At 68.7% G+C, this 25,554-nt stretch overlaps 2 protein-coding genes and 1 long non-coding RNA gene across 5 annotated transcripts; 1 reads left to right on the top strand and 2 right to left on the bottom strand.

Annotated features, from left to right (window-relative positions):
• Positions 1-891: 891 nt before the first annotated feature.
• On the bottom strand, positions 892-9,018 carry ACBD4 (acyl-CoA binding domain containing 4). The gene is given in 10 exon segments (XM_040536375.1): positions 892-1,450; positions 1,822-1,866; positions 2,228-2,406; positions 3,718-3,877; positions 4,438-4,544; positions 5,838-5,933; positions 8,199-8,373; positions 8,376-8,475; positions 8,564-8,684; positions 8,789-9,018. Coding segments are annotated over 10 exon segments (1,164 nt in total). The 5' UTR covers positions 8,859-9,018; the 3' UTR covers positions 892-1,339.
• Positions 9,019-10,937: 1,919 nt separating this feature from the next.
• LOC121059492 lies at positions 10,938-12,550 on the bottom strand. Its single transcript, XR_005814573.1, has 2 exons — positions 12,438-12,550; positions 10,938-11,901 (listed from the first exon to the last, which is right to left on the bottom strand). It is a non-coding gene; the product is annotated as an uncharacterized LOC121059492 (long non-coding RNA).
• Positions 12,551-13,626: 1,076 nt separating this feature from the next.
• On the top strand, positions 13,627-24,019 carry PLCD3 (phospholipase C delta 3). 3 transcript variants are annotated; one of them, XM_040536372.1, is made up of 16 exons: positions 13,627-13,850; positions 15,994-16,152; positions 17,139-17,367; positions 17,459-17,588; positions 18,139-18,364; positions 19,235-19,436; positions 19,519-19,663; positions 19,744-19,896; positions 19,972-20,157; positions 20,277-20,303; positions 20,812-20,971; positions 21,445-21,561; positions 21,660-21,808; positions 22,178-22,313; positions 23,065-23,214; positions 23,296-24,019. In XM_040536372.1, the coding sequence occupies exons 1-16, from the start codon at positions 13,748-13,750 to the stop codon at positions 23,382-23,384; spliced, it is 2,361 nt and encodes a 786-aa protein (XP_040392306.1). In that variant the 5' UTR covers positions 13,627-13,747; the 3' UTR covers positions 23,385-24,019. The 3 variants fall into 3 exon arrangements, with proteins under 3 accessions (XP_040392306.1, XP_040392307.1, XP_040392305.1); XM_040536371.1 differs by having other exon boundaries at positions 13,628-13,850; positions 19,969-20,157; XM_040536373.1 differs by lacking the exon at positions 15,994-16,152 and having other exon boundaries at positions 19,969-20,157.
• Positions 24,020-25,554: the final 1,535 nt, after the last annotated feature.

Genomic DNA, 25,554 nt, shown 5'->3' with positions numbered 1-25,554 from the left:
GCCGCAGGCCCCGCCCCGCGGCCAATCGGCGGGCGCGGGGGGCGGGAGCGCGCGCCGCGCCCCTCCCCCTGGCCGCAAGTACAAGCGGGCGCTGATTGGCGGGGCGGAACGCCACTCGCGCGCCGCTCCACCAATCGGAGGGGCGGGGGAGGGCCCGGGCCGTACCACGCGCGGGGGGGCGACCTTCAGGGCGGCGCTGAGGGCAGCGGCACCGCCCCCCCCCGCGCCCGGCCGGTGGCACGGCCCGAAAAGAGTCCCCGCGGCGCGGAGGGAGACCCGGGCGGTGCTGCGGCCCCGCCCCGCCCCGCGGCCCGGCCCCGGCCCCCCCGGGGCTGCCGGGGGTCGGCGGCGGGGCCCGGGAGGGCGGGGGGGGGTGGGGGTGGGAATTGGGGGTTGCGGGCGGAGGAATCCCGGGGCCGCGCTGGGTGATGCGGCCCGGCCGCGCGGAGGGAGATGTAAACAAACCGAGCGGTGACGAGGCCCGGCTTAAAGGCGCCGCGGCCCTCACCAGAGGGGCGGGGCGGGGCGGGGCGGGGCGAGCGAGGGAGGGGGGGCAGGGGGCAAGAGTGGGGGGCGCCCCGTGGGCACGCGGGGGGGGGGCAGCCCTCGGGGACCCCCCCCGCCATGGCCCTGCCACCGAGGGGACACCGGGACACCGCGCCCGGGGCTGGCAGGGCCGGGGGGAGCAGCCCCCGGGGGACGGAGGGCCGGGGCCGGGGGGCGGCGGGGCCCGCACCGGGCCGGGCCCGTGCCCGGGGGCGCTGGGAGCGGGGTGACCCCCCCCGGCCAGCAGGTGCGGGCCCCGCCGCCCCCCTCCCCCCGGGTTCCCCGCAGCAGCACGGAGCGGGCGCCGGGCTGAGAAGGCAACGCTTTAATGGGGCTGGGGCCGGGCGGGCCGCGGGCCCCGAGCCCCCCGGTGCTCCCCGCGGGCCCCCTCGGGGGGGGGGGAGGGGGGGCTCCGGCCCCGCTGCCACGCTCGCGGTGCGCAGGCCCCGAGCCCCCGGTGCGTGATGGCGGCGGCGCTGCTCTGGGTGCGGGGAGCGCTCGGTTGCCCCCGTGCGGTGCTGGCCGGGCCCCAGCGGCTGGTGGCGGCCGGTGGCGGCGGTGCGCGGCGGCCCTGCCCTCCCCCCCCCCCCCCACCCCGGGGCCGGCTGCGGGGGGGCTCCTGGCGGCCCCGGGCTCGCAGCTCGGCCCCCTCGGGGGCAGGAAGGCGGCGGTGGGGAGGGAGCCCCGGGCCGGGAGCCCCGTCCCTCCCCGGTGCGGCGGTCCCGGCTCGTGAGAAGCAGAACGAGGACGGTGGCGGCGGCGGGGCGGGCGGAGCGGGGCCGTCCCGCGGCGGTCACCTCTTGGTGCCCTGCCAGCGGCGCAGCAGCCACTGGGTGACGAAGGGCCAGGCGAGGAGGAAGAGCAGGGTGCGCGGGGACACCGCCAGCGGCCACGGGGACGCTGCCTGGCGAGGGACAGACGGGAGCGGGGTGGGCGGGGGCACAAGGTCACGGTGGCACCGGTGAGACCGACCCCCCCCCCCCCCCCCGGCCCTTATCTGAAAGGGCGGCGGGGGCACCGTCACAGCCCGGCCGTCCTTTTCGCGGCCGTCGTCCCGCCGAGGTCTCCTCGTGCTGCCGCCGCATCGTCCCTGCTGCCTGGACGCTGGGGACGCGTCCCCGGCGCTGCTCCTGCTTTCCAGCTGAGGGACCGTGCCCCCGTCTGTCCCCCCGCCACCCCCAGCGGTGTCGGGGTAGGGGCTGGGGAGCCAGACCCAACGGGGCAGGGCCACGTAGGGGCCAGCCCCGTGCAGCACCGTGCCTGCCTCCGACTCACCTGCGGCGCAAGCAGCCGGCCACGTTCGGTCCCGGAGGCGTCGCCCTGCGAGACAGGAGAGGCGTCAGGGTGCGGCCGGGGCTGGGCAATCCCCGTCCAGCCGCTGCGTCCCCAGGGGACAGGCGCTGGGCAGAACCGGGCCCAGGCAGGGCTCTGCAGGGCACTGGGGCCAGGATCCCAGGGGCAATGGGGATGACGGGGGCAGCAGCTCCCTGCCCGCACCTCGGGGCAGCTCAGAGCAGCATCCACAGCCTCCGCCCTGCCACGCACTGACTGCAGCCCGAGGTCTCTCGGCACCTGGGCCACCCCGGGCTGCATTGGCAGGGACAGGGACTGGCGACACCTTGGGGGGCACCAGAGCCCCACCAGCCAGCACCCGCGGCTCTCCGCGTGGCCGGGCACGTACCTGTGCGGAGGCGAGCGTCTCCAGCTCGCTCAGGCGCTGCAGCACGCGCTGCATGTCGTCCTGCAGGGCCCGCACGGTGCCGGCCACGTGGGCGTCCACCTCCACCAGCAGCCCCTGGCTCCCATGGGCAAGCTCAGGGGTGCCCTCGGCATCCTGCGCCGCCCCGGCGAGCTGCGGATCTGCAGGGTGCAAAGACGGGCGCTGCTCAGACAGGAGGCGGCCGGGCGCTCGCACGTGGCGCGGGGACGATGCCACTTGCCCAGGCAGGTCGAGCTCCCCGAGGACCCGAGGCCGCGCACTGCTGCCGACGGCTCTCAGCGGGTGCCTGCGCCCTGCCCCGGGCTGCCCGCATGGCTCTGCCCAAGCTCGGCACACGCAGAGCCGGGAGCTCCCAGCCCGGCCCAGCAGCCCAATTCCCTCTCCCCCAGCGGCTCTGGGGACAGGGACTGGCGCCGTGTCCCCAAGTGCAGCAGTGGCCGTGGTGGGCGACCTCTGCCCCACCGACACGGCACCTGCACGGGCACACGCGGGGTGCCTCGGTTCACCCAGCGCGGCATCGAAGGCCAGGAGGGTGCCTGGCCTGCTTGGCTGCCGCTTGGCTGGGCCCCAGGGCCCAGCGGAGCCCCAAAACCTGCCTCGCCACAGCCCGTGCGACACCCAAATAATCCTCGCTGCGAGCGGGGGACAGGCAGGTGCCTGCCGCGGCACGGGCTGCTCCTTGGCCCCCGCACTGCGCTGCCCGCTCGCTCCAGTGCCCCGGGGACAGCCCAGCCTGGCTTTATCGGCCTCGTTACAAGTTAACTCCCAAGGTCAAGCAGCCCGGGAGGGTTGGCGGAAACATTGACGGGGAGATAAGTGCGGTGGCGGGCCGTGCTCCTGCCCCTCCGCAGAGGGAGCCCCGCTGGCGAGGGTGGCGGAGCCAGCCCCGAGCACGGAGCCCCCGGACGCGTCTGGCGGGACGGGGAGAGCACGGGGCAGGAGCAGGGCTCCTGGCTGCATCCCCGCAGCAGCGCAGACGCCGGCAGCACCGGAGGCTGCTGGTGTGCGACTGGCACCGCAGGGAGGGCTGGAGCAGGCAGTGGTCCTGGCCCCTGGGCCAGCGCCTCCAGGGGCACCAAGACCAGCTTTGCCCGCCCAAGCCCCGCGGCGAGCTTCCAGCCGCGTCCAAGGGCACCGAGACGCTGCCGGCGGGGCCGTGCGGGGCTCACGATGCCGGGGAACCGCGCTCCAAGCCGGGCTGCCGCAGGGGAGCGGGCACAGCTGGCACAGCCCGGGGACGACAAAGGGGACCTGTCCCGGAGGGGTGAAACACGGAGCTGCTTGGGCACCAAGGGGTGAAGAGAGGGCACGCACGGGACTTGCGGCTACTGCGCCAAGCTGCCGGTGGTCACAGCCCTCGCCTCTCTGCTCAGCCCCTGCACGGGCACCCCAGGGCTCCCCGGCGGGGAGGGAGCAGCGGGAAGGCGCCAGGAGCCCAGCGCCGCACCCACCTCTGTCAGAGCCCGGGGCTGCGAGGCCAGTGCCGCTCCTCCCCGCTCGTCTTCTGCCTTCGCTCCGCTCTCCCCGCCCAGCGGCACGGGGCGCTCGGGGCTCAGGCCCGGCTTGGGCGCTGCTCGGGGAGAGCCCCTGCTTGGCCAGCGGCTGCCCAGCCTGTGCGGGGGTAGAGAAGAACGGCCCTGAGACCCCCCCTCCCACCCCGGGGGCTGCGGGAGGCCGGGGCGGAGGTCCCGGGCGGCCTCGTGCCTCCTGCCCACGGGCGCTCGCTGCGGCACTGGAAGCGCCCCGCGCTGCGGGCGGCACCGTGCTGCCTGCTAGCGCAGGGACGAGCAGGGAGCAAAGAGCGAGCGGCGGTGCCACCGGGCGCCTGCACGGCTCGGGGCCGGCCCTGCTCGGCCGCCAGCACCCCGCCGGGGCCGCGCTGCAGCAGCGAGGGAGGCCGCGGGTGCTGCTGGGGCACCCCGAGGGCTCCTCAGCCTGCCCTCGGTGACGGGGACCGGGCTCCAACGGCACTGGGACGCAGCAGGGCTGCTTCACGGGGGCCCCTGCGGATGCTGGGGGTGTCGCAGGGCTGCCAGGAAAGCAGTGCGGAGGTGACAGCGAGACGCAGAGAGCCGCCCGTTCGGAGCAGGGCTGACGGCAGGGGAAGTTGCTGCCGCGGTGTGGCGGGACCCCAGCCCTCCTCGAGGCCGTCCTGCCCCGGGAGACGTTACCTGCTCGGGCTCCATCTGCTCCAGGGTGTCGCAGAACACTTCCCCCTCGGAGTCGCTGGCCACCTGGCTACCCTCGCGCGTGTCGGCAGCAGGAGCCAGCCCTCCTCCTGGAAGGGAAGCACAGGGCTCAGCCGCAGGCGGTGCCGGCGTGACAAAGGCGTTTCGGGGGCCGCTGCGTTCGTGGGGCAGCGGGAGCCCCGCGCGGGCGGGCACAGGGCAGCGGGGCTGCAGGCGGGCACAAAGGCGGTGTCTGCGTGCACAAAGCAGGGTGGCAGGAGGAGGCCGGAGCTCTTCAGCGGGAGGCTCAAAGCAGCGTTAACACCACCTGCACGAGGCAGCAAAGCGTCGCTCACGCTCCTGGGGAGGAAACCAAGGCACAGAGGGCGAAGGAACGGGCTGCTGCTGGATCAGCACCGCGGCCGGGAGTCCAGGGACCGAATTCCCCATCCCCTCCCCGCCCGACGCGTTGCGGAGCCTCACTCGCAAGCCCCGGTGCGGGGCTTTTCAGGGCAGGTTTCTGCGCACGTCCGGCTCGCCCCGGGAAGAGGGCTGCCGTGTCCCGACAGCACAAAGCCTGGCACGGAGCGCTGCAGCATCCAAGGCCCCAGGGAATTAAGTCGTCGTCCCCCCCCCCTCCGAGTCCAGCGCTGCTGAGGGACACCACAGCGCACCCCGGCCGTCCCGCGTGTGCCACCAGCACCCGGGTGACAGCGCCCGGCTGCGCTCACAGCCCCGGCCCACGCTCGGCCGCGGGCGCTCGCTCCGTGACCATATTCGCTCCTCGAGGGAGGGCCGGGCAGGACTCCTCCCTGCAGCACGAGGCCGAAGCAGGGGCCCCGCCGGGCGGGGAGAGCTGCGCGTGCCGCCGCGGGGCGGGGGGAGCACAGGGAGTTTGCTCTCCCCAGCACAGCGCCGGCAGCGGGTGGGTGTGCTGGGGCCGTGCAAATCCACCACCAGGGCGCTGACAGCCCCAGAGAGCGGCTCCCGGCCCCGCCGGCTGGGCAAACTTGGCCTGAGCCGAGGGAGAACTTCCCCTCCCGGAGCACGGACCTCCCAGGGCATTTGCCCCCTCCGCGGGAGCACAGGAGCACGTCTCACTCCCGGCCCTCAGCCCCCAGCGGCGGTTGAGCAGAATCAGGCCCCTTCGCACAGACACGAGCGACGCGGAGGCACCCAACGCGCTCGGGGTTACCCCGGGGTCCACGACAGCACCGAGAGCTGCCCCCACGGGAAGCTCCGGCTCCGCGTGACCGGGGCGGTGCCCGAAACACGGGCAGGGTCGGACCACACGTGCCTGAAGCCAACAGCTCTGCGGAGAGACGGGAGCCCGGCCCGGCCCTGTCGCCGGCGCCTCCTCCGCGGGGTCTCTGCCGGGTGCTGGCCACGCCGGGGAGACCAACCTGGCGCTCGCTGCCCGTCCTGCTCCTCCCGCCGCTCCTGGGCCGGGCTGCTCGCTCGCTCGTCCTGGCTGGGGTCGGCCGCCTGCTCCTGCCCGTCTGCACGGAGACAGAGAGAGGGAGAGCAGAATGAAGGCGCTGCGGGTGTCCGCTGCGGGCGTCCCCGTGCTGCAGCCCGCCCTGCTCGGCTCCACGCTGCGCTGGGCTCCTCGCAGCTGTTTCCCTGCTGGGCAGAGCGGGGGGACGTGCGGATTTGGGAGCCCGGTGCGGGGAGGACGTGCGCAGTGGCGAGCTCGATGGCTAGCAGCAGGGGAAGAGAGGCTTCGCCCGGGGGCAGGCAGCAGCCAGAACGCGTCTGTATTTATGTACCAGCTCCCCCCGTCTCCCCGGGTGCCCGGCGGGGCCCACGGGGTGAAGCCAGCCACGCAGCCCTTCGGCAGCCGGGACTTTGCTCCCTGCTCCTGGCCAGGCAGGGATGTGGCAACGCCGCCCTGCCGGCGCCTTGCCCACGCACCTCCGCGGGGCTCCCGTCCCCAGCCCGCCATCACGACAGGCTCCCGGCCACGGGACGGGACCGCGCGGCGCAGGAGCCAGCGTGAAGGCTGCTCCGAGACCACCGCCGTCCCCAGGTCTCTGCTCGGAGCAACCCCTGCGCCTGCCCCAGCGGGCAGGGTGCGGTCACCTCCACCACGAGGAGCCAGGCTCCGCCAGCAGCCCCCGTGCGCCCGCGGGGCTGGAGGAGCAGCACCGCCTGGGCGGCGGGACGGAGGTGCTTAACTGTGGGTCCGGGGTTGCTTCAGTCTCGGCCTACGTGTGCAAAGATGCTTGGGAAAGCTTTGTCTGGGCTCCAAGTCGCGGTTTATGGCGCGCCGGCTGTAAATAAACAAGAACGAGTGTGGCTCGGCCACCGCGCGCACCACCTCTGTCCTGCAAGGCGAGGGGGAAACCACGCAGCTCTCTGCGGGCCGGCGTCTGCCACGTTCTGGCCGCACCTCGGGCACCGCTCCCAGCGCCCACCCACCTTCCTCGCCTGCAGTATCACCAGCAGAAGTTGCAGCAGCGCAACATCTCACGGCAGGTTTAAGAGCCTTTAACATAAATGACTCAACAGCTCAAGAAGTTCAGACTTTTAAACCATGTTTTGGGCGCCTGGGGTTCATTTGCTCTGCAGACAGTGCCGGGTTTAGGTACAAACGAGGCTGTCATTTCTGCGTGTCACTACGCAGGGGGACACTGGCGAGTGGGTAGTGACTGGGAGTTTAGCCCCAGCTTCTATGTACCAGAGAAAAATAAAGTCTATTTGCATTTTAAAGGAACTAGATTTGACGTCAACATAGAGAACAAAAGCGTCTGGGCACCATGGGACGGAGCAGCCACTGTAAGGCCAAGCCATACAGGAGCGTGCCCCCCAGGCGACGTGTTTCGGCAGCTCTGCGGACACAGGGGGTGACAGTGGCTGTCAGAGTGGGGACAGATGCCTGGGGACAGGCAGAGAGCGAGGCTGTTTGCCAGAGCTCTTCTGACGTTAGGGAAGCACTGACAGTTTATGCCTGCTGCGAATACACCCCATGGCTCACCTGCTGCTGAGCTAATCTGCTGGCAATTAGGCACGGGCACACGTCCGGATGCACAGCCTTTCTGCGGCAGCCACCCCTCTGAAACAGCACGGATGGCTCCCAAACAGCCCAGCCCCTCACTCACTCAACCACTTCTCGCAGGAACCACCCTGCTCCTGGGGTGAGAAGGGTCCCCAGCGACCCCTCAGCGTGAGACAGCAGCCACCAGCCACATGTGGAAAGGGCTGGAAGGGGACTTTTTATAGTGCAAGGCTGTCCCAGCATCTCCAGATCCCACTAATCCTCTTTCTCAACCCCTGTTTCTCCACCTCCGCTCTGCTGCGAAGAAAGGCACCTGTTTCTATCGGATGACCCTGGCTCTGCTTGGCAGCCCACCCTGCCTGGAGGCGTGCCCGTGCCCAGGCTGACCAGGAGAAAGGAGAGCCCCGCGGCCAGGATGCTGAACCTGCGCCGAGCCCCTGGCGCTACTTTTGGCTGCATACGGCCTTGGGGTGTTCGGAAGCCAAAGCTCAAGTTTCCTCCCCAGAAGTTTAGGGCAGAGAGAGCCCAGGCTGAGGAGACGCCTGCCGGAGAGCGGTGCCCAGACAAGCACCTCAGCAGCACCTGCTCAGGAGCTGGGGAGCCAGGCGGGACGCGGTGTGTCCCCCCCGTCCCCTCTCGGGGAGCAGAGCCTCGAGGCGAGAGCTGTACCGGGACAGCAGCAGCAGGGGGGAGCAGGCGTGAGGAGCACGGCACAGGAGCGAGGGGCGTGCGGGGCAGCAGGGGGGGCAGCGGGGCTCCCACTCACCCCCTTCCCCTTTGAAGAAGTCCTCGGGGGGCCGCGGCATGTCGCGGATCACCTCGTAGAGCGGCTCGAAGTACTTGAACATCTCCCGCGTCGCCTCGTCCATGGGCACCGTGTCGATGACCTGGGGACGGCCACAGCTGCGGCGGGGCCCGGCGGGGGGCACCGGGCCGGCCCCGTCCCGCTCCCCGCTACCTTCTGGGCCACCTTCTTCATCTCGGCCACGTACGCGGCCATGGCCTCCTCCTTGGACATCCGCCCCAGGCTGTGCCACGCGTCCCTGCGGGGCACGGCGCCGTCAGGCGGGGCCGGGCCGGGCCTGCACCGGCCCCGGAGCGGCCCCGACCCCCTCCCCCCCCCCCCCTTACCACTTGTACCGGCCGATGGGGTCCCAGAAGCCGGGCCGGGGGCCCTGGCAGCGCCCCGCCGTCGCCTGCTTGTAGTAGCTGTAGAAGCGCAGCATCTCCTCGTAGGACGGCCGGTACGAGCCTGCGGCACCGCAAACGCCTCAGCGGGGCCGCGGCCGCCGCCGGGCCCGGTAACGACCGAGCTCCCCCCCCCGCCCCGGGGGCCGGCAGCCCGGCCGCACTCACCGCTGCGGGGCAGCCCCTGGATGACGCGCACGGCGGCCCGGAACTGGGCCCCGCAGCCCGGCTCCGCCATGGCCCCGCCGCCGCCGCCCCGGTCCCGGTCCCGGCCCCGCCGAGCGCCTCTCCGTGAGGGGAGAGCGCGGGGCCAATCAGCGCGCGCCTTTCATCAGCGCCTCGGCGCCGCGCCCAATCAGCGCGCCGCTTCCGAAACGGGCCGCGCTGCCCCCTCCCCTCCCGCCCCGCTCGGTGAGCGGCGCGGCGGAGCCAATGGGAGCGCGGCGCGAGCGCTCCCTGCTGGATGAGGGGCGCGCGGCAGCCAATGGGAGAGCGGCTCGGTCGGGGAAGCAACGCCCCCTGCTGGCCGAGGGCGGGGCTGCAAGGCGGCGGGCAGGGGGCGGGGCCCCGGTGCGGGGCGGGCGGGGGATTTAAAGGGACAGCGCCCGGGGATAGCGGGGGGGATTTAAAGGGACAGTGCATGGGGAGGGGGGAACGGGGACAGGGACGGGACGGGGTGGGGGGGGACAGGGACAGGGACAGGGACAGGGACAGGGACAGGGGCAGGGCACGGGGGCACTGCAGCAGGGCGGTGAAGCAGGGCACCAGAGCTGGTTGTGGGGACACTGGGACGGGCCCGTGGGATACTGGGAGCACTGGGAGACGTACTGGGGGCACTGGGAAGGGTGTGTGTCGTGGGGGGGGGCTCACCGCGGGGCGGGTGTCACTGCGTGGGGCAGGGGACTCACCGCAGGGCACGGGGCAGCTGGGCCTAGCGGGGCGATCGGTTATTTTGATTATTATTTTGGTTAATTATAAAAATATAATTGGGGTTAATATAAAAATCTGATCGGGTTAATTGCTGTGGTGAGGAGGGGGTGGAACTGGGCGTCGCGGCGCTTCCCCGGTCCCCACGGTGAGGCTGCAGGGCGTGGGTGTGCTGCGGGGGGACGTGGGTGGCACGGGGACGTGGGTGGCAGGGAGGCACACAGTGCCCTGGGGACATGGGCGTTACGGTGACAGGAGTGCCCGGGGGGCCACAACCAGCTCGGGGACCACCATGGGCAGACCTGCAGTCACCTCGGGGCTGCCTTGTCCCGGCCCTCAGCCAGGGCTGGGTGCGGGGAGGGGGCCAGGCCCCGTCTCTCGGCAGCCCCCCGCATGACCACGGCTTGGTTTTCCCACATTTGGGGGATTTGCCTTCACCTGAGCTCCGCGTCCCGGACCCGGGAGGCTCAGGTGCAGAGAAAAGCCCTGGAACCGCCGCGTCCCCACCCCGCAGGGCCGCAGGGCCGCGCCGCTTGGCGACATCGCCCGCGCTCAGTGCAAAAGTTCAAGACCCAGCAAAACACGGCAGCGAGGAGGATTTTCCATCCTCCCGCGGCTTCTGAGCTCCCACAGAGGATTCCTGCCCACCCAGGACGGCGGCCTGGGCTCTGACTCACTGCAAAACCAGCCCCGGCCGCGGCGAACGCCCCGGCTCCAGCCCGCCGTGATCTGGGCCCTGATTCACGGGACGCGTGCTGTGCTGGACGGGGCCGGGACCGTGAGCCGCTGCCCATCGGCTCCCTCCACATCACGGCAGAAAATGGCAATGCTGCGAGGGCCCCGGGTGGGATCCGCTCCCTCAGGGCCTGAGGTGGGATCTGCTCCCGCTGCGGGCCGTGAGGGATTTCCAAGCCGTGCTCCCCCCCCCCCCCGGCCTCGGCCGTGTTTATTTTATGCAATAAGCCATTCTTTCCCCGCTTGTAATCCTGCTATTAATAATGTTGGTGGTGGCGATGTTTTTTTTTTTTTTTTTTTTTTGCTGGGTAGTGGTTATGCAACGTGTTTTGATTCCCCAGCGCGGCCCAGGGCTGGTGCAGGATGGGGAGGGGGGGGGACGTGTCCTACCCCCGGGAGCTGGTGGCTGCCGCCACGCTCACGGCACCGTTTCACGGTTCGCTTCTCCCCCGGGATCCTCCAAAAATCGCTTGGTGTCGGCAGCTGAATTCCTGCCCGTGCAACTGCCCTTGGGGGCCGAGGGCTTGGAGCGGGGCCAGGGCAGAGCCCGGCTATCCGGTTGCAAGTGCATTTCGGGGTGGATGCAGCTGCTTTCCGAAGTTTTCCAGCAGAGAAAGAGGCGTTTTGCATCAATACACCAAATGCCTTCATTTGCGCATAAATAACACCAAATGCCTTCATTTTTGCATAAATACACCAAATGCTTTCTGCAGCTCCTGAACGGGTAAAAGCCTCGGCCCAAGCAGAAGGGGGCACTGCCCTGGGCTCTGCTGCCCCTCGTTAAAATTCCCCAAGTCCCAACGTCCCCAAAGGCCTCAGCACCCCAAAAACACATCCGAGGGGCTGCCCAGATGTTCCCCCCGGCTCCCCACATGTGCCCCCAGCTCACCCAGGTGTCGCACCGTGGTGCCCAGACACCACCCCGAGCTGCCCAGGTGTTGCCCTGGATCCTCAGACATTGCTCCAGGATGCTCACAGACCATCCAGGACACCCGGGTGTTGCTCCAGGGGCCCGAGGGTCTCCCTTGAAGTAGAGGTGTTGCTCCAGGATAACCAGAGGTGGCCCCAGGGATGCCCCGACATCATTCTATGGTGCCCCGGTGTTGCCCTGGCTGTACAGATGCAGCCCCAGGATGCCCAGAGGTCACCCAGGTGCCCAGATGTTGCCCCAGGACAACCAGAGGTTGCTGCAGAGATGCCCAGATGTTGCCCTGGATTTACAGACGTCCCCCCAGAGTGCTCAGAGATCGTCCATAGTGCCCAGATGTCACCCCAGGGTGCCCAGATGTCATCTCAGGGTGCCCCCCCAGTCCCACATGTGGCCACGGTCACCCCCTCCCTGACCGGGGATGTCCCCCCACGCGCTGTGGCTCCCATTTCCTCGCTTTGTGCTGTGGTTCCCAGTCCCCACGTCCCAGCCTGGGGAAGCCTCTTGTCCCCCCGGTGCTGGCAGTTTTGGCAAGAAGTGGTACCAGCCAGGTGGAAGCAGCCCTTGTCACCGGCACAGGGCTTGAAATCAACGCCCGGCTCGGGTGGAGGGGACGGGGATGGGGAGCCTGGGATGGGGCCGGAGGCGCTCCCTCCGCGCTCACCCGTCCGTCCGTCCCCTCCGACCTGACCTGAGAGAGCCCGCCACAGCCGGGGGAGAGGTGGAAATGGGTACAAATGGAGTGAATTGGGGCAAATCCCCCCCCATTGCACGTGTATGCACACACACAGGCATGCACACATGTCCACAGCAGCACACACGTGCACACGGCTGCACAAAGGCACGGATGTACACACGTGCACACAGCTGCACACACATGCACACAGCCGCCTGCACATGTGTAGGTGTGCACACGTGTGCCGTGCACACACATCCTCCGCAGTGTCACATGGAGGCGAGGGGACATGGTGACACGGCTCCTGTGCTGCAGGCCTTGGTGCCAAAAGCTTTGGTGCCGGGATCTGGACCCCAGCTGCAGCGTGACCCCAGGCAAGGCCACCATGTCCTGCACCACCGACGCGGCCGTGTCCCCGTGTGCCACCAGGCTGCCACCACCCCGGTAGGCCAGAACAGCGTCACCCAGTCCGAGCGCACTGGGTGCCACCGGCGCTGTGACAAGACGCTGTCCCTGGGTGCGGTGGCAGAGGGGTGGCCCATGTGTCCCACCTGATGCTTGGCACCAGCTCCAGCACCAGCACCGGCAGCCGTGCCCCTGGGCAGAGCGGGGTCCTGTGACGGAGATGGGGGGCTCCCCCCGGTGTAGGCCCCTGGGTTCAACCCCCCCGGTACTGCTCCCCCCCGGTGCAGAACCCCCCAGTACTGAACCCCCCTCAGGTGCAATCCCCCTGGTACTGACCCCCTCTGGTACCAAACCCTCTCAGTACCAACCCCCCGGTACTGACCCCCCCCCCCCGTACAGAACCCTGCCGGTACCACCCCCCCCCTCGGTACAATCCCTTCGGTACCGCCCCCCCTCCGGTGCTGCCCCCCCGGCACCGAACCCCCTCGGTGCAGACTCCCCCCCGATGCAGCATCCCCCCGGTACCGACCCCACCCCCCGATGCAGAACCCCCCCTGTGCAATCCCCCCGGTACCGACCACCCCCTCCCCGGTACCGACCCCCCGTGTACCGAACTTCCCGGGTACCGAACACCCCCCCGGTGCAATCCCTCCGGTACCACCCTCCTCCGGTGCCGCCCCCCTCCAGTAACGAACCTCCCGGTACCGACCCCCCACCGGTGCCGACCCCCCAGCAACGACCCCCCCGGTGCATTCCCTCCGGTACCGACCCCCTCCAGTGCTGAACCCCCCGGTACCGAAGCCCCCGGTGCCCCCCCGGTGCCGACCCCCCTGTTGCCCCCCCCCGGTGCCGAACCCCTCCAGTACCGAGCCCCCAGGTGCCCCCCGTTACTGAACCCCTCGGTACCGAACCCCCCGGTACCCAAGCCCCCGGTGCCCCCCCCGGTGCCGAACCCCCCCGTTACCGACCTCCCCGGTGCCGAACCCCCGGTACCGAACCCCTCGGTACCGCCCCCCCCGGTACTGAACCCCCTGTTGCCCCCCCCGGCGCAATCCCCCCGGTGCCGAACCCCTCGGTACCGACCCCCCCGGTACCTAAGCCCCCGGTGCCCCCCCCCCGGTGCCGAACCCCCCCGTTACCGACCCCCCCGTTACCGACCCCCCCGGTACCGACTCCCCCCCGTTGCAATCCCTCCGGTACCGACCCCCCCAGTACCGAACCCTCCGGTACCGACCCCCCCGGTACCCCCCCCGTTCCCCCCCCTCCCCGTCCCGGCCGGGTTACGCCTCCCGGCCGCGGCGCGGCCCCTCCCGGCCCTTCCCCGCTCCGGGCCCCGGTCCCGGCGGGGCCGCCCCGCCCTGCCCGGCCCCGGCCGCCGCCTCCGCCCAGCCGGGGGGGGGGGCCGAGGGGGGAGCTCCGGGGGCCCGGCGGACACCGGCAGCACCGGGCCCTCGCCATGATCTGCGGGCGGAGGGCGCGTCCCGGCGCCGAGCAGCCCCGGGCCCCCCCGGACGGGGCCGGTGGCCCCCGGCGAGCCGGCAGAGCCTTCAGGAAGATGGGTGAGGACTGGAGGGGGGGCACCGGGGGAGGGTCCCGTACTGTCCCGTTCCCCCCCTCCCCGCGGCAGCGAGGGTCCCCAGTTGGGCGGTGTCCCCATGCCGGGAATTGTCCCCAAGGGTGGATGAGGTCCCCGTGGTGGGGGGGTCACCGTGGTGGGGGGGTCACCGTGGTCGGGGCGTCACCGTGATCAGGGGGTCCCCGTGGTCAGGGGGTCCCCATGGTGGGGGGGTCACTGTGGTCAGAGGGGTCACCGTGGTCAGGGGGTCACCGTGGTCAGGGGGTCCCCATGGTGGGGGGGTCACCATGATCAGGGGGTCACAGTGATCAGGGGGTCGCCGTTGTCAGGGGGTCACCATGGTCGGAGGCTCCCCATTGCCAGGGGTGTCCCCATGGCTGGGGGGTTCCCTATTGCCGGGGGGGGGTCCCCACTGCAAGCAGAAGGGGACAGAGCCCTTGTCACCCCCGTGCCACCCCCTCTGGGTGGCCAATGCCTGTCCCACGGGGCGCAGGGGGACAAGGGGCTCGAGGTGGCCGGGTGGCGGCGGGGGGCTGTGTATGGCCTCACATGGCGGGGGGGGGGGTCCTGGTTTGGGTCCTGTCGCGGGTGACAGGGCAGGAGCTTGGCTCCAGTGGCTTCAGGCGCGTGTCCGTGCGTCCGTGTGTCCTGGTGCCCGGGTGTCTGGGTGTCCCTGCATCAGTGCACCCGTGCACCCGCCCGTCCATGCACCCGTGTGTCCTCACATGGCTGCATCCGTGTGTCCGCGCGTCCCTGCAGCCCTACATCCTGCAGCCCTACACCCACCTGTGTATGTCCCTGCAGCCCTACGCCTGTCTGTATGTCCATGCATCCGCACATCCCCCCGTGGCTTGGCCGGCTCCTGGCCCCCAGCGCCATGGCTCATGTGGGGGCTTCATGGCCCGATGGGGACAGGGACGGTTCCCGCAGGAAGGTGTCACAGGAGCTGGTGGCAGAGATGGTGGCCGTGTCCCCGAGGCTGTGGCCCGCTCAGGGACCCGAAACTGCCGTTTCCCACCCCAGGCAGAGCGTTCCTGAAGGGAGCGGGGGCACAGTCACTGGGGCCGTTCTCCGAGAATGGTTGCAAAAAAAAACCAAAACGACTGAAAAAAAAAAAAGGAGGAAATAATTTTCATGGAGAATGGACGGAAAAGTCCTGGCAGTGAGACCGTGGGTGTGCAGGTCCCCCGAGGCCACCCTGTCATTGTGCCCAGCCTGGTCACCAGCCCCATCCGGGCTGGGACCGTCACCACCGTGTGGTCCTTGCCAGCCCCGGGGGCACGGTTGGGGCTGCAGGGGACAGTTGACAGCCCCGTGCCTGGCACTGCTGCCAGCAATCCCACACCGGATTTGGGCGGCTTTGCTGGGATCCAGCAGCCCTGGCCTGAGGGCTGGGCTCCGTGACCGCTGCTGTGCCCTGCCTCGTCCTGCCCGGCCATGTGGTGCCCAAGACGGGCTGAGGGCAGTGGCTTGTCCAGTCCCGTCCCATCCCGTCCTGTCCTGTCCAGTCCCGTCCCATCCCATCCCATCCCATCCCATCCCATCCCATCCCATCCCATCCCATCCCATCCCATCCCATCCCATCCGTCCTGCCCTATACTACTCCATCCCCTCCTGTCACACGTTCCATCCACCCTTTTCTATCCCATCTGACCTGTCCCATCTTGTCCTGTCATGTCCTATCTGTATTGTCACACCCTGTCATGTATGTCCCATTCCATCCCAAACCATCCCAAACCGTTGTCCTGTCCTGTCCATCTTGTGTCATGTCCCATGCCACGCCACACCATGCCATCCCATCCCGTCATCTGTTCTATCCCCTCAGTCCCATCCTGTCCTGTCTTTCCTGTCCCATCCCATTACATCATCTTTATCCTGTCCCATCCTGTCCCATTCCATCTCACCCCATCCCATGTCATCCTGTCCTGTCCTGTCATTCTGTCATGTCTGTCCCGTCCCATCCCATCCCGTCCCGTCCCATCCCATCCCATCCCATCCCATCCCATCCCCTCGTCTGCCCTGCAGCGTGCACATACCACACGGAGATGTGCACAGAGCCCCCCCGTTCCCACCCGGTGCCCCTGGAGCCCCCACCCCGACGCACCCACGGGCTGGTCCCCTCGCAGGGCTGACGGAGGACGAGGACATCCAGCTGATGCTGCGGGGCTCGCTGCTGCGCAAGATCAAGTCGCGGCGGGCGAAGGAGCGGCTGTACCGCCTGCAGGAGGACGGCATGACCGTCTGGTTCGAGCGGCGCTTCAGGCGCGCCCCCTCCAAGCAGATCTGTAGGTGCTGGCGCTGGGGGACTGTCCCCAGGGGCTGGGGACCCCGGGCTGGGTCCTGCCGGCCTCGAATTGCGGGGAGCGGCGGGGAGGGGGGCAGAGCCCCAGCCCACGTGGGGTGCAGGTGGGAGCTGGCACCTGGACCCCAACTCAGCCACGGCCCCCCCTCCTTGGGCTTGTTCTGCCCCCCAGCCATGGACCAGTGCCTCCCAGTACCTCCCAGTACATCCCATTCCACCCAGTGCCTTCCAGTACACTCAGTGCATTCCAGTGTGTCCCAGTGCACCCAGTGTATCCCATTGCCTCGCAGTGTACCCATTGCCTCCCAGGGCATCCCATTACATCCCAGTGCATCCCAGTGCACCCCATTGTGACCCAGTGCACCCCGTGTATCCCATTGCCTCTCAGTGCATCCCATCACATCCCAGTGCACCCGGTTTCTTCCACTGCACCCATTGCCTTCCACTGCCCCCAGTGCTTCCCAGTGCCCCCAGTGCCCCCCAGCTGAGCCCCCCGAGCCCAATCCCTTTGCTCTCCCCCTCGGGACTGGCGCAGGGACCCAACTCCATCCCGGCCAGACTCTGTCCCCACTCCCCGGCGTCACCCAGCTCTCTCCACGCTCACTGGGACGTCTGCCCAGTGCTGGCACCGCGGCAAGACGGCGCCATCCCCCCGCTGGCGTCACCGCCCCCATCCCCGCAGGGGACAGTGGCCTGGACCCGCTGGGCTCTGTCTCGCCTGGGATTAGTGGCTTTAGCACAGCCGCAGCATCACCCGCGCCGAGAGCGCCCGGTCCCTGCCCACAGCACCCTGGGGAGCGGAGGGGACACCCAGCGCCACCATGGGGACACCGGGGGTGGCCGCCAGCGGGGTGCTGGGGCACGGTGGGTGGGGGCGATCCCACGGCCGTGCTGAGCCATCGGCTCGGCTGGGGGCCGGTGGCCTCCTCCCGCACGGGGTGGGGACCATCACCGCGCGTGTCCCCGCAGTCTCCGTGATGCACATCGAGGGCGTGCGCCAGGGCCACCAGTCGGAGGGGCTGCGCAAATACGGCGGCTCCTTCCCCGAGCGGCACTGCTTCACCATCGTCTTCAAGGGCAAGCGCAAGAACCTCGACCTGGTGGCGCGGGGCGAGGAGGACGCCCAGCACTGGGTGCAGGGGCTCACCAAGCTGATGGCGCGGCTGCAGGCCATGAACCAACGGGAGAAGCTCGACCAGTATCCTTTGTGGGACAGCGGGGCACGGCGCGGGGACAGCTTGGGGACAGCCCGGGGCGGTGGCCACGGCGCTTTCCTTAGCGAGGCGCAGCTGGATCCACGGCATCCTGCAGCGAGCCGACAAGAACAAGGACAACAAGATGTGCTTCCAGGAGGTGAAGAGCATGCTGCGGATGATCAACATCGACATGAACGACATCTACGCCTACAAGCTCTTCAAGGTACCTGCCCTGCGCCCTGTCACCCGCTGTCCCCGCTCTGCTGTCACCTGGCTGAGGGCACGCTGGCTCCTTCCCTGCCCTCCCCTGCCAAACACAGAGGACTGTCAAACTCATGGCACCCTGAGCGCTGCCAATGTCCGGGTCCTCTTGTGATGGGAGCTGTCCCCACACTGTCCCCACATGGCTCCATTGATCCCCAGGGTGTGACACCTCCCCAGGTGGCTCTCTGGGGACAGCAGCACCTCCCCAGGGCCCTTTAACCCTAGGGAAACTGAGGCACGGCCCTCTGCTCGGCTCCATCCTGAGCTTGGGGGGCAGAGGAACTGGGGGGACACAGCGGGGTTGTGACCCGTGTACTCCAGGTGACAGAGGGCTGAGGGGGACACAAAGGGGACACCTCCCATGCACAATGCAGCCCCAAGCCCCCCAGCAGGTAGCCGAGCCCCCCCCAAACTCATCACACAGACTCCCAGCCTGGGTGGGTCTGGCCGAGGGGACGGTCCCCAAGGCCAAGGGGACGGTCCCCGAGGCCGGGCTGCGGTCCCATCAGGAGTGCGACCGCTCGGGCGACGAGCGGCTGGAGGGCCGGGAGCTGGAGGAGTTCTGCCGGCGGCTGCTGCGGCGGCCGGAGCTGGAGGAGCTCTTCGGGCACTACTCGGGCGAGGACTGCGTGCTGTCGGCCGAGGAGCTGTGCGAGTTCCTGCGTGACCAGGGCGAGGAGGCCACCCTGCGCCAGGCCCGTGCCATCATCCACGCTCACGAGCTCAACGAGAAGGGTAGGGACGGGGATGTCCCACGATGAGGACGGCAAGCTCGGCTGGTGGCTTGGGTGCGGAGCAAAGGGGATGGCAGCTCATGGGCGCCCTGGGGACATGGTGGTGTCCCCCAGGTAGGCATGGGGCTCCCCAGGGCTGGGGTGAGTGGCTGTGTCCCTCTGGTCCTTCCCTGGTGGTGGCACTGGGTGGCAGTGCGCCAACATAGGGGACATAAGGGTGGAGGTGGACACCAAAGGGACCTCCATGTCCTTAGGGTGCCATAGTGCACAGAGAACATGGCACAGCCCGGGGACGGGGGACAGCAGGGCAGGGACAATTGCCTCCATGTCACCAGCAGGACGTGGGACATCTGAGTGGAGGTGGGACACCAGGGAGACCTCCACGTCCCCTGGGTTTATGATGCCAGGTGATCATGGTGCTATCAGGACAGGGGACATCTGGGTGGAGATGTGACCTCCATGTCCCATGGGAGCTGTGATGCCAGCTCCAGGGTGGATGTGGCACTGCCAGGGGCTATCAGGCAGCGATGGGACACCCAGGGGACATTTGTGTCTTCTGGGTACTGCAATACGAGGCCTGGGGGTGCTATCAAGATGGGGGACATTGGGGTGGGGACAGGGAACCTCCACGTCTTGTGGGTGCCACCATGCCAGGTCCAGGGTGGTTGAGGCAGAGGTGGACGGAGGACATCAGGGTAGACATGGCCCACCCAAGGGGACTTGCGTGTTCCCTGGGTGCCACAGCGCTAGGCCTGGGGTGAACATGGCACTGCCAGGAGACAGGGGACACCCGTGTGGGGACAATCGATGGGGTGCCACCCTGCCGGCTGCATGCCAGCCCTCTGCAACACCCCTCCGCTGTGTCCCTCAGCCAGGCAGCAGGACCTGATGATGCTGGACGGCTTCATGATGTACCTGCTCTCGGCCGCCGGTGACATCCTCAACCAGGAGCACACCAAGGTGCACCAGGACATGAGCCAACCCCTGTGCCACTACTTCATCTCCTCCTCCCACAACACCTACCTGACCCACAACCAGATCGGCGGCACCAGCAGCACTGAAGCCTATGTCAGGTGGGTGCTGCGAGGTGCCCGTGGGCACGGCGGGGTTGCTCCGGGTGGCGCGGGGACTCACCCGGCGGCGGCGCGGTGGCAGGGCGCTGATGACGGGCTGCCGCTGCGTGGAGCTGGACTGCTGGGAAGGTGCCGACGGGGAGCCCGTCATCTACCACGGCCACACGCTCACCTCCAAAATCCTCTTCCGCGATGTCATCGAGAGCATCCGCGACTACGCCTTCAAGGTGAGGCCAGCGCTGGCAGCCCCGGGGCGGGTGCTGGGTGCCGGGTGCTCAGCGCTGCTTGTCCCCGTCCCCGTCCCCAGCAATCGCCCTACCCCGTCATCCTCTCGCTGGAGAACCACTGTGGGCTGGAGCAGCAGGCCACCATGGCCCGGCACATGAAGGCCATCCTCGGGGACATGCTGCTGACACAGCCGCTGGACGGGCAGGACCCCGACAACCTCCCGTCCCCGGAGGTGAGGCCACCCCGCCTGCCGCGGCGTCCCCGTGTCCCCAGCCCGCCCTGAGCTCGGCCCTTCGTCCTGCAGCAGCTGAAGGGGAAGGTCCTGGTGAAGGGCAAGAAGCTGCCAGAGCCGTGGGGTGAGCCCCAGGGTGTCACCGCCATCCCCAACCCCGAGGAAGAGGAGGAAGAGGAGGAGAAGAAAGAAGAGGAGGAGGAGGAGGAAGTGGAGGAAGAAGAGGAGGAGGAGAGGCTGCGGGAGAGAAGCAGCCAGCGGGTAAGGGGCTCTCCTGGGGCTGTGGTGCCAGGGGACCGCGGTGCCCCAGCAGTGCCGCAGAGCAGGGCAGGTGAGCACTGCGGCGTCCCCCAGCACGGCCTCGCTCTCTCCTCTTCCAGGCGCTGCAGGAGATCCAACCGCTGCAGGTGGGTCGGGTGGTGGAGGCGGGTGGGGGCCACGGGGGGCGAGCGGCTCTCACTGCCCAGCTTGGGGAACCCCTGGTGGTGCCTCTCTTGCCCTGTGGGGTCTGGTGTGCCATCTCTGGGATGTTCTTGGGAACACCATGGCTTTGGGTCTCCATCACTTTGGGGCCTCCATCACCTCTCAGTCTCCATTGCCTTGGGGAGGGTTCTCCATCACCTTGGTTTTCCATCACCTCGTGGTCTCCACCACCTTGAGGTCTGCATTACCTCAAGTTCCCCATTGCCTTGGGCTGTCCATGACCTCAGGTTCTCCATCTCCTTGGGGTCTCTGACATCTTGGCTTGTCCATCGCTTTGGGGTCTCCATCACCTTGGAGGTCTCCATTGCCTCAAGTTCTCCATCACTTTGGTAGCCTCCATAGCCTTGTAGCCCCCACAGCGCCAGCGGTGTGGGGGCTCTGCGGACCCTCAGGTGGCTGCTGGTGGTCCTGATGCCGCGGTGGCTCCTGCAGGCCAAGGACGCTTCGCAGGTGGCCCCAGAGCTGTCAGCGGTGGTGGTGTACTGCCAGGCCGTGCCCTTCCCTGGCCTGGCCCAGGCCCTGCAACACCCCCGGCCCTGCGAGATGTCCTCCTTCAGCGAGAGGAAGGCCCGGAGGCTCATCAAGGAGGCGGGTGAGGGCAGTGGAACAGGGACGGGGATGGGGATGGAGCCACGCCAGGACACGGGTCAGGGCTGGACCAGGTGGGGATGCTCTGGGCCCTGTAACTGAGGTGGCTCCCTGGGTTGGGGACATGCCGGCCACAGCCAGCTCAGGACTGGTGGGGCTGGGGGCTCGGGGTTGAAGGTCAGGGCTTGGGATGTGGCATCTGGGGGAGTATCTGGGGCCAGGGCCTGGGCTCTGGGGCCAAGGTCTGGGCTTTGGGCTCAGGCTCAGGGCCTGGGGTCTACAGCCAAGGTCCAGGGTCAGGATCCATGTTCAAGGTCTGAGGTTGGGGTCAGGTTTTGGGGGCCAGGCCAAGATTTGAGGTCCACGCCCAGCTGGCTGGGCAGGGTCTGCGAGCGTCCCCTGGCACAGGGGTGTGGGCAGGACGTGTGGCACCCATGGGTGCTGTGGCCCCTGCCCTGCTCAGCTGGTGTCCCCCAGGCCCGGCGTTCGTGCGCTACAACGCCCGGCAGCTCAGCCGTGTCTACCCGCTGGGGCTGAAGATGAACTCCTCCAACTACAACCCCCAGGAGATGTGGAATGCCGGCTGCCAGCTGGGTGAGCCCCCAGAACCCCTGGGCACCCCCAAACCGGCACCCCCAGGCCCAGCACCCACCCTGACGCCCCTGTCCCCGTCCTCGTCCCTGTCCCCGCAGTGGCCCTCAACTTCCAGACGCCGGGCTACGAGATGGACCTGAACGCCGGGCGCTTCCTGGGCAATGGGTGCTGTGGCTACGTGCTGAAGCCCCCCTTCCTGCGCAGCCCCCACATCGAGGGCCCCTGCTGCCTCGTGCTGCACATCAGGGTGAGGGTCTCCCCCTCCCGCCAGCGTGGGTGCCACCTGCATCCCCACTGGGTGACACCAACACCAACCCCATGCCCAGCCGGGCGCTTCCCACCTCCCTTCTCCTGGGTGACACCAACCCCAGGCCCAGCCAGGTGCCACCCACCTCTCTTCTGGGGACACTGGTCCTGTCCTTGCATCTCTCTGAGAACCACCCACGTCCCTGCCCCTGGGTGACACTGCCCCCATCCCAATGCCCATCCAGGTGCTGCCCATCTCCTGGGGGACACCAGCCCTGTCCCCACTCCCAGCCATGCGCCACCCTTGTCCCTTCCCCCGAGGCCACCGTCCCCGCTGTGCCGCCAGCCCCCTGCACCCTCTGGCCCGCAGGTCATCACGGCCCAGCAGCTGCCCAAGCTGAACCAGGAGAAGCGCAGCTCCATCGTGGACCCCTTCGTGCGGGTGGAGATCCACGGCGTGCCGGCCGACTGCAGCAAGCAGCAAACCGGCTACAGGAGCAACAACGGTGAGCGCCGCCGGGCCCTGGGGCACCCAGTCCCCGGGGGTGGGGGGGTCCTCCGGGCACCCCATGGCCCAGAGGTCCTCTGTGCGCCCCAGGTTGAGCTGGTGCTCAGGACATCCCAGTCCTCCCAGTGCTGCTTCCTCCTCCTCTCCAGTATACCCCAGCCTGGTCCCGGTGCCACTCCCATTTCCATCAGCACTGCCTTGCTGGTCTCCCTTGTCACCCCAATCCCACCCAGTACAGCTCAGCCTGCTCCCAGTATGGCCCCCCCTTCCTGCCAGTATACCTCAGCCTGTCCCCATTGTCACCGACATTTCCCCAGTATACCTCAGCCTGCTCCCAGTGTCACCATCATTCCCCCAGTATACCCCAGCCTGGCCCAAATGTCACTCCCATTCCCCTGGTATACCCCAGCCCGGTCCCAGTGTCACCTTCATTCCCTCCAGTATACCCCAGCCTGCTCCCGTTGTGATCCCATTCCACCCAGTACATCTCAGCCTGGGCCCAGTATGAACCTCATTCCTTCCAGTATACCCCAGTATGAACCCCATTCCTTCCAGTATGCCCCAGCATACCGCCCCCAGTGCCACCCCCATTCCCCCACTCCCCCCACACCCCACCCTGGGGTGACACCCGAGCCACCAAGGACCCAAACCCAGTTGGGGCGAGCACGGCGGTGGCGTGATGAGCCGGTCCCATGCCCGGGGTGGCCGGTGGCCGCGGTGGCCGTGCCCACCCTGACACGGTGCCGCAGGCTTCAACCCGCGCTGGGAGGAGACGCTGACCTTCCAGCTGCAGGCACCCGAGCTGGCGCTGGTGCGCTTCGTGGTGGAGGACCACGACAGCACCTCCTGCAACGACTTCGTGGGGCAGTTCACCCTGCCCCTGGCCAGCATGCGGGAAGGTGGGTGGGCGCCCGCGCCCCGCTGCCGGGGTTTGGGGGGAACGGCCCCGCGCCGCCCGCTCAGCCTGGCTCTGTCCCCAGGGTATCGCCACATCCACCTGCTCTCCAAGGATGGGGCGTCCCTGTCCCCCGCCACGCTCTTCGTGCACGTTAAATGTAAGCGCCTGTGAGGTTCCCGTGGCTGCGGCGGGGGGGACGCTGCGTCCCCGGCCCGTGCCGCACGTGGGGTCGACGTGCCCCTGCGTGGGGCTGGGCACTCGCCCGCGCCGTGGATGCCCCACTCCCTGCACGGGGCGCAGGGACGGGCTGGGGACACCGCTCGCTCGTGTGGGGGCCAGGGTGCCAGCTGGCCAGGGTGACAGCAGGGCAGGTTGGGGGTCCCTGTGGGATTAGGGGACCCTATCTGTGTCCCACGGTGCCACCCCATCTGCACACCCCGCTCTTCCCCTCTCTGGCTGTGAGCACATGGGGACAGGGACGCTGTGACAGCCAGGACAGGGTGGCCAGGCCACCACCAGCCCAGCACAGCTCTGGGGGCACGATGAGTGACAGCAACCCCCCCGCAAACATCACCAGCCGCAGCCATGCTTGATCCTGGCCCCTTGGGCTGCGGGGGTGGTGACTGCCACCACAAGGTCCCCAAGGGGACCCTGCCACTGCCACCACAGCCGTGGTATTGAACCTCCGCTTGGCTCAGCGCAGAACGCAGGGCCGGCCGCATTCGGACCTGTGCTCGAGTACTGGCGATGGTCAAAGATCTGTACCCGGCTGTCAAGCGAGTCGAATAAAGGTTTATTGTAACAGAGCCTGCCCGACGTCCTTGTCACCTGCTGGCATCTGCAAGGGTGGCTTTGGTGGCCACGGGGAGCAGGAGGAGATGGTGGGAGCCCCATTTCCTGATGTCCTCAACAACACTGGGAGCTGGTCGGAGCCAGGTTTTGCACGCCCCATGGTCCCACAGCCCCAAAAAGCCCCATGGCTCCTGGCTCCACTGCCCTCATGGTTGGTGTCCCCCTGTCACCACTACGGGGTGGCCCCCAGCTCCGCGGGGAGCAGGAGGGGACTCAGAGGTGCTTGCATTGGTGACACAGGACCCTGGGCACCGGGCTGCAGCAGTGCTGGCAGCGGGGGCGTGGTGACTCCCGGTCCGCCACCGAAGCCAAACCGGCCCAGGCTGGGGTGGGCAAACAGATGCCCACGGGGCAGGGATGTGCCACGGGGCACAGCAGCCACAGCGCGCGGGGGGACAAGGATGCTGGGAGTGCATAGATGGGCGCTGGCTTTGCGTGCAGCTTTGGAAACCTTTGGCGTGGAGATCGAGAGCATCTCGGAGCGATGGAAACAGGCGGGCTGATGGTACCGGGGAGCAGAGACAAACCACGGGGCTGCACCATCGTGCCGTGGTGACAGCGCAGCCACCGCCGGCCACCAGCAGCACGGGGACAGGCAGCCTGCCCTGCTCCTTCCCCACTCCGAGTCCCAGTGCCCGCGGCATTTCCTGGAAGAGGCACCGCCGAGCTTCGCAGCAGGGCTGGGGTTGGCAGCAAGCTTCTCAGGCATTGGTTTTCAAAGACGACTTAATGGGCTAGAGGGTTTCCGTGGAAGAAAACATTTCCTTCGCCTCTGAGGCTCCTGCAGCACACGATGATGAGCCTGGTGGAAGAGGCACTGGGGTGGTTGCAGAGGCTGACCCCCTGGGGAAGGCTGATGGCACGTCGCAGGGCGATCAGTGGCGTGCGCGTTGCATTTCGGCGATTCAGAAAACCAGTGTGGACAGCACAGCAGCTGAGCGGGGCACCTCGAGGTGCGGCAGCGGAGATGCAGCAGGCAGCGTGCGGCCCTGGTGCCACCTGGGGCGGCAGAGGGGGAGCACCCCGGAGTTCGAGCAGAGCTGGGTGCACAGGACATGCTCCGACAGTGGCAAGGATCCGGGTCCCCCAGGTCTTTGGGAGTTGCTGCTTCTCGGTTCAGCGCTTGCCCCGTTGAGCAGAGAGGTTTTGAGTCTCCAAGGCTGGGGAGGAGAAGGGACAAGGCATTGCTTGCACAAATAGCCCTTAAAAACAAATATCGAGGTGCTCCCAGGACTGCAGGGAGGGACGGCACCATCCTCCCTGTCCATGCACTTGCGGCAGAGCTGGGCCGGCAAGGACCGAGTTTAACAGAGGAGGGAGCGGATGGAAACGGCCGAGCACGGGGACAGAGCCGCAGGAGAGCGCTCCAGCCCTGCCACGGCACCGCGCCGCTCCCGGCCCGGTGCTCCGCTGTGTCGGTGCCAAAGCGGTGGGTGCGCTTCAGGAGGAACCACCTCGCTTGTCTGCTGGGGCGGGATGCGCACAACTC

Source organism: Cygnus olor, chromosome 25 (genome assembly GCF_009769625.2).
Source record: "Cygnus olor isolate bCygOlo1 chromosome 25, bCygOlo1.pri.v2, whole genome shotgun sequence".
Classification (NCBI taxonomy): Eukaryota; Metazoa; Chordata; class Aves; order Anseriformes; family Anatidae; genus Cygnus; species Cygnus olor.
This window is presented reverse-complemented; position numbering and strand designations above follow the sequence as displayed.

Excerpts from the sequence above, each read along its gene's own strand:
- PLCD3 (XM_040536371.1), top strand. The coding sequence starts at position 13,748 with ATGATCTGCGGGCGGAGGGCGCGTCCCGGCGCCGAGCAGCCCCGGGCC. Across the intron at positions 21,809-22,177 it reads GCCTCGTGCTGCACATCAGG|GTCATCACGGCCCAGCAGCT; the intron begins GTGAGGGTCTCC and ends TCTGGCCCGCAG. Across the intron at positions 23,215-23,295 it reads CCTGGCCAGCATGCGGGAAG|GGTATCGCCACATCCACCTG; the intron begins GTGGGTGGGCGC and ends CTCTGTCCCCAG.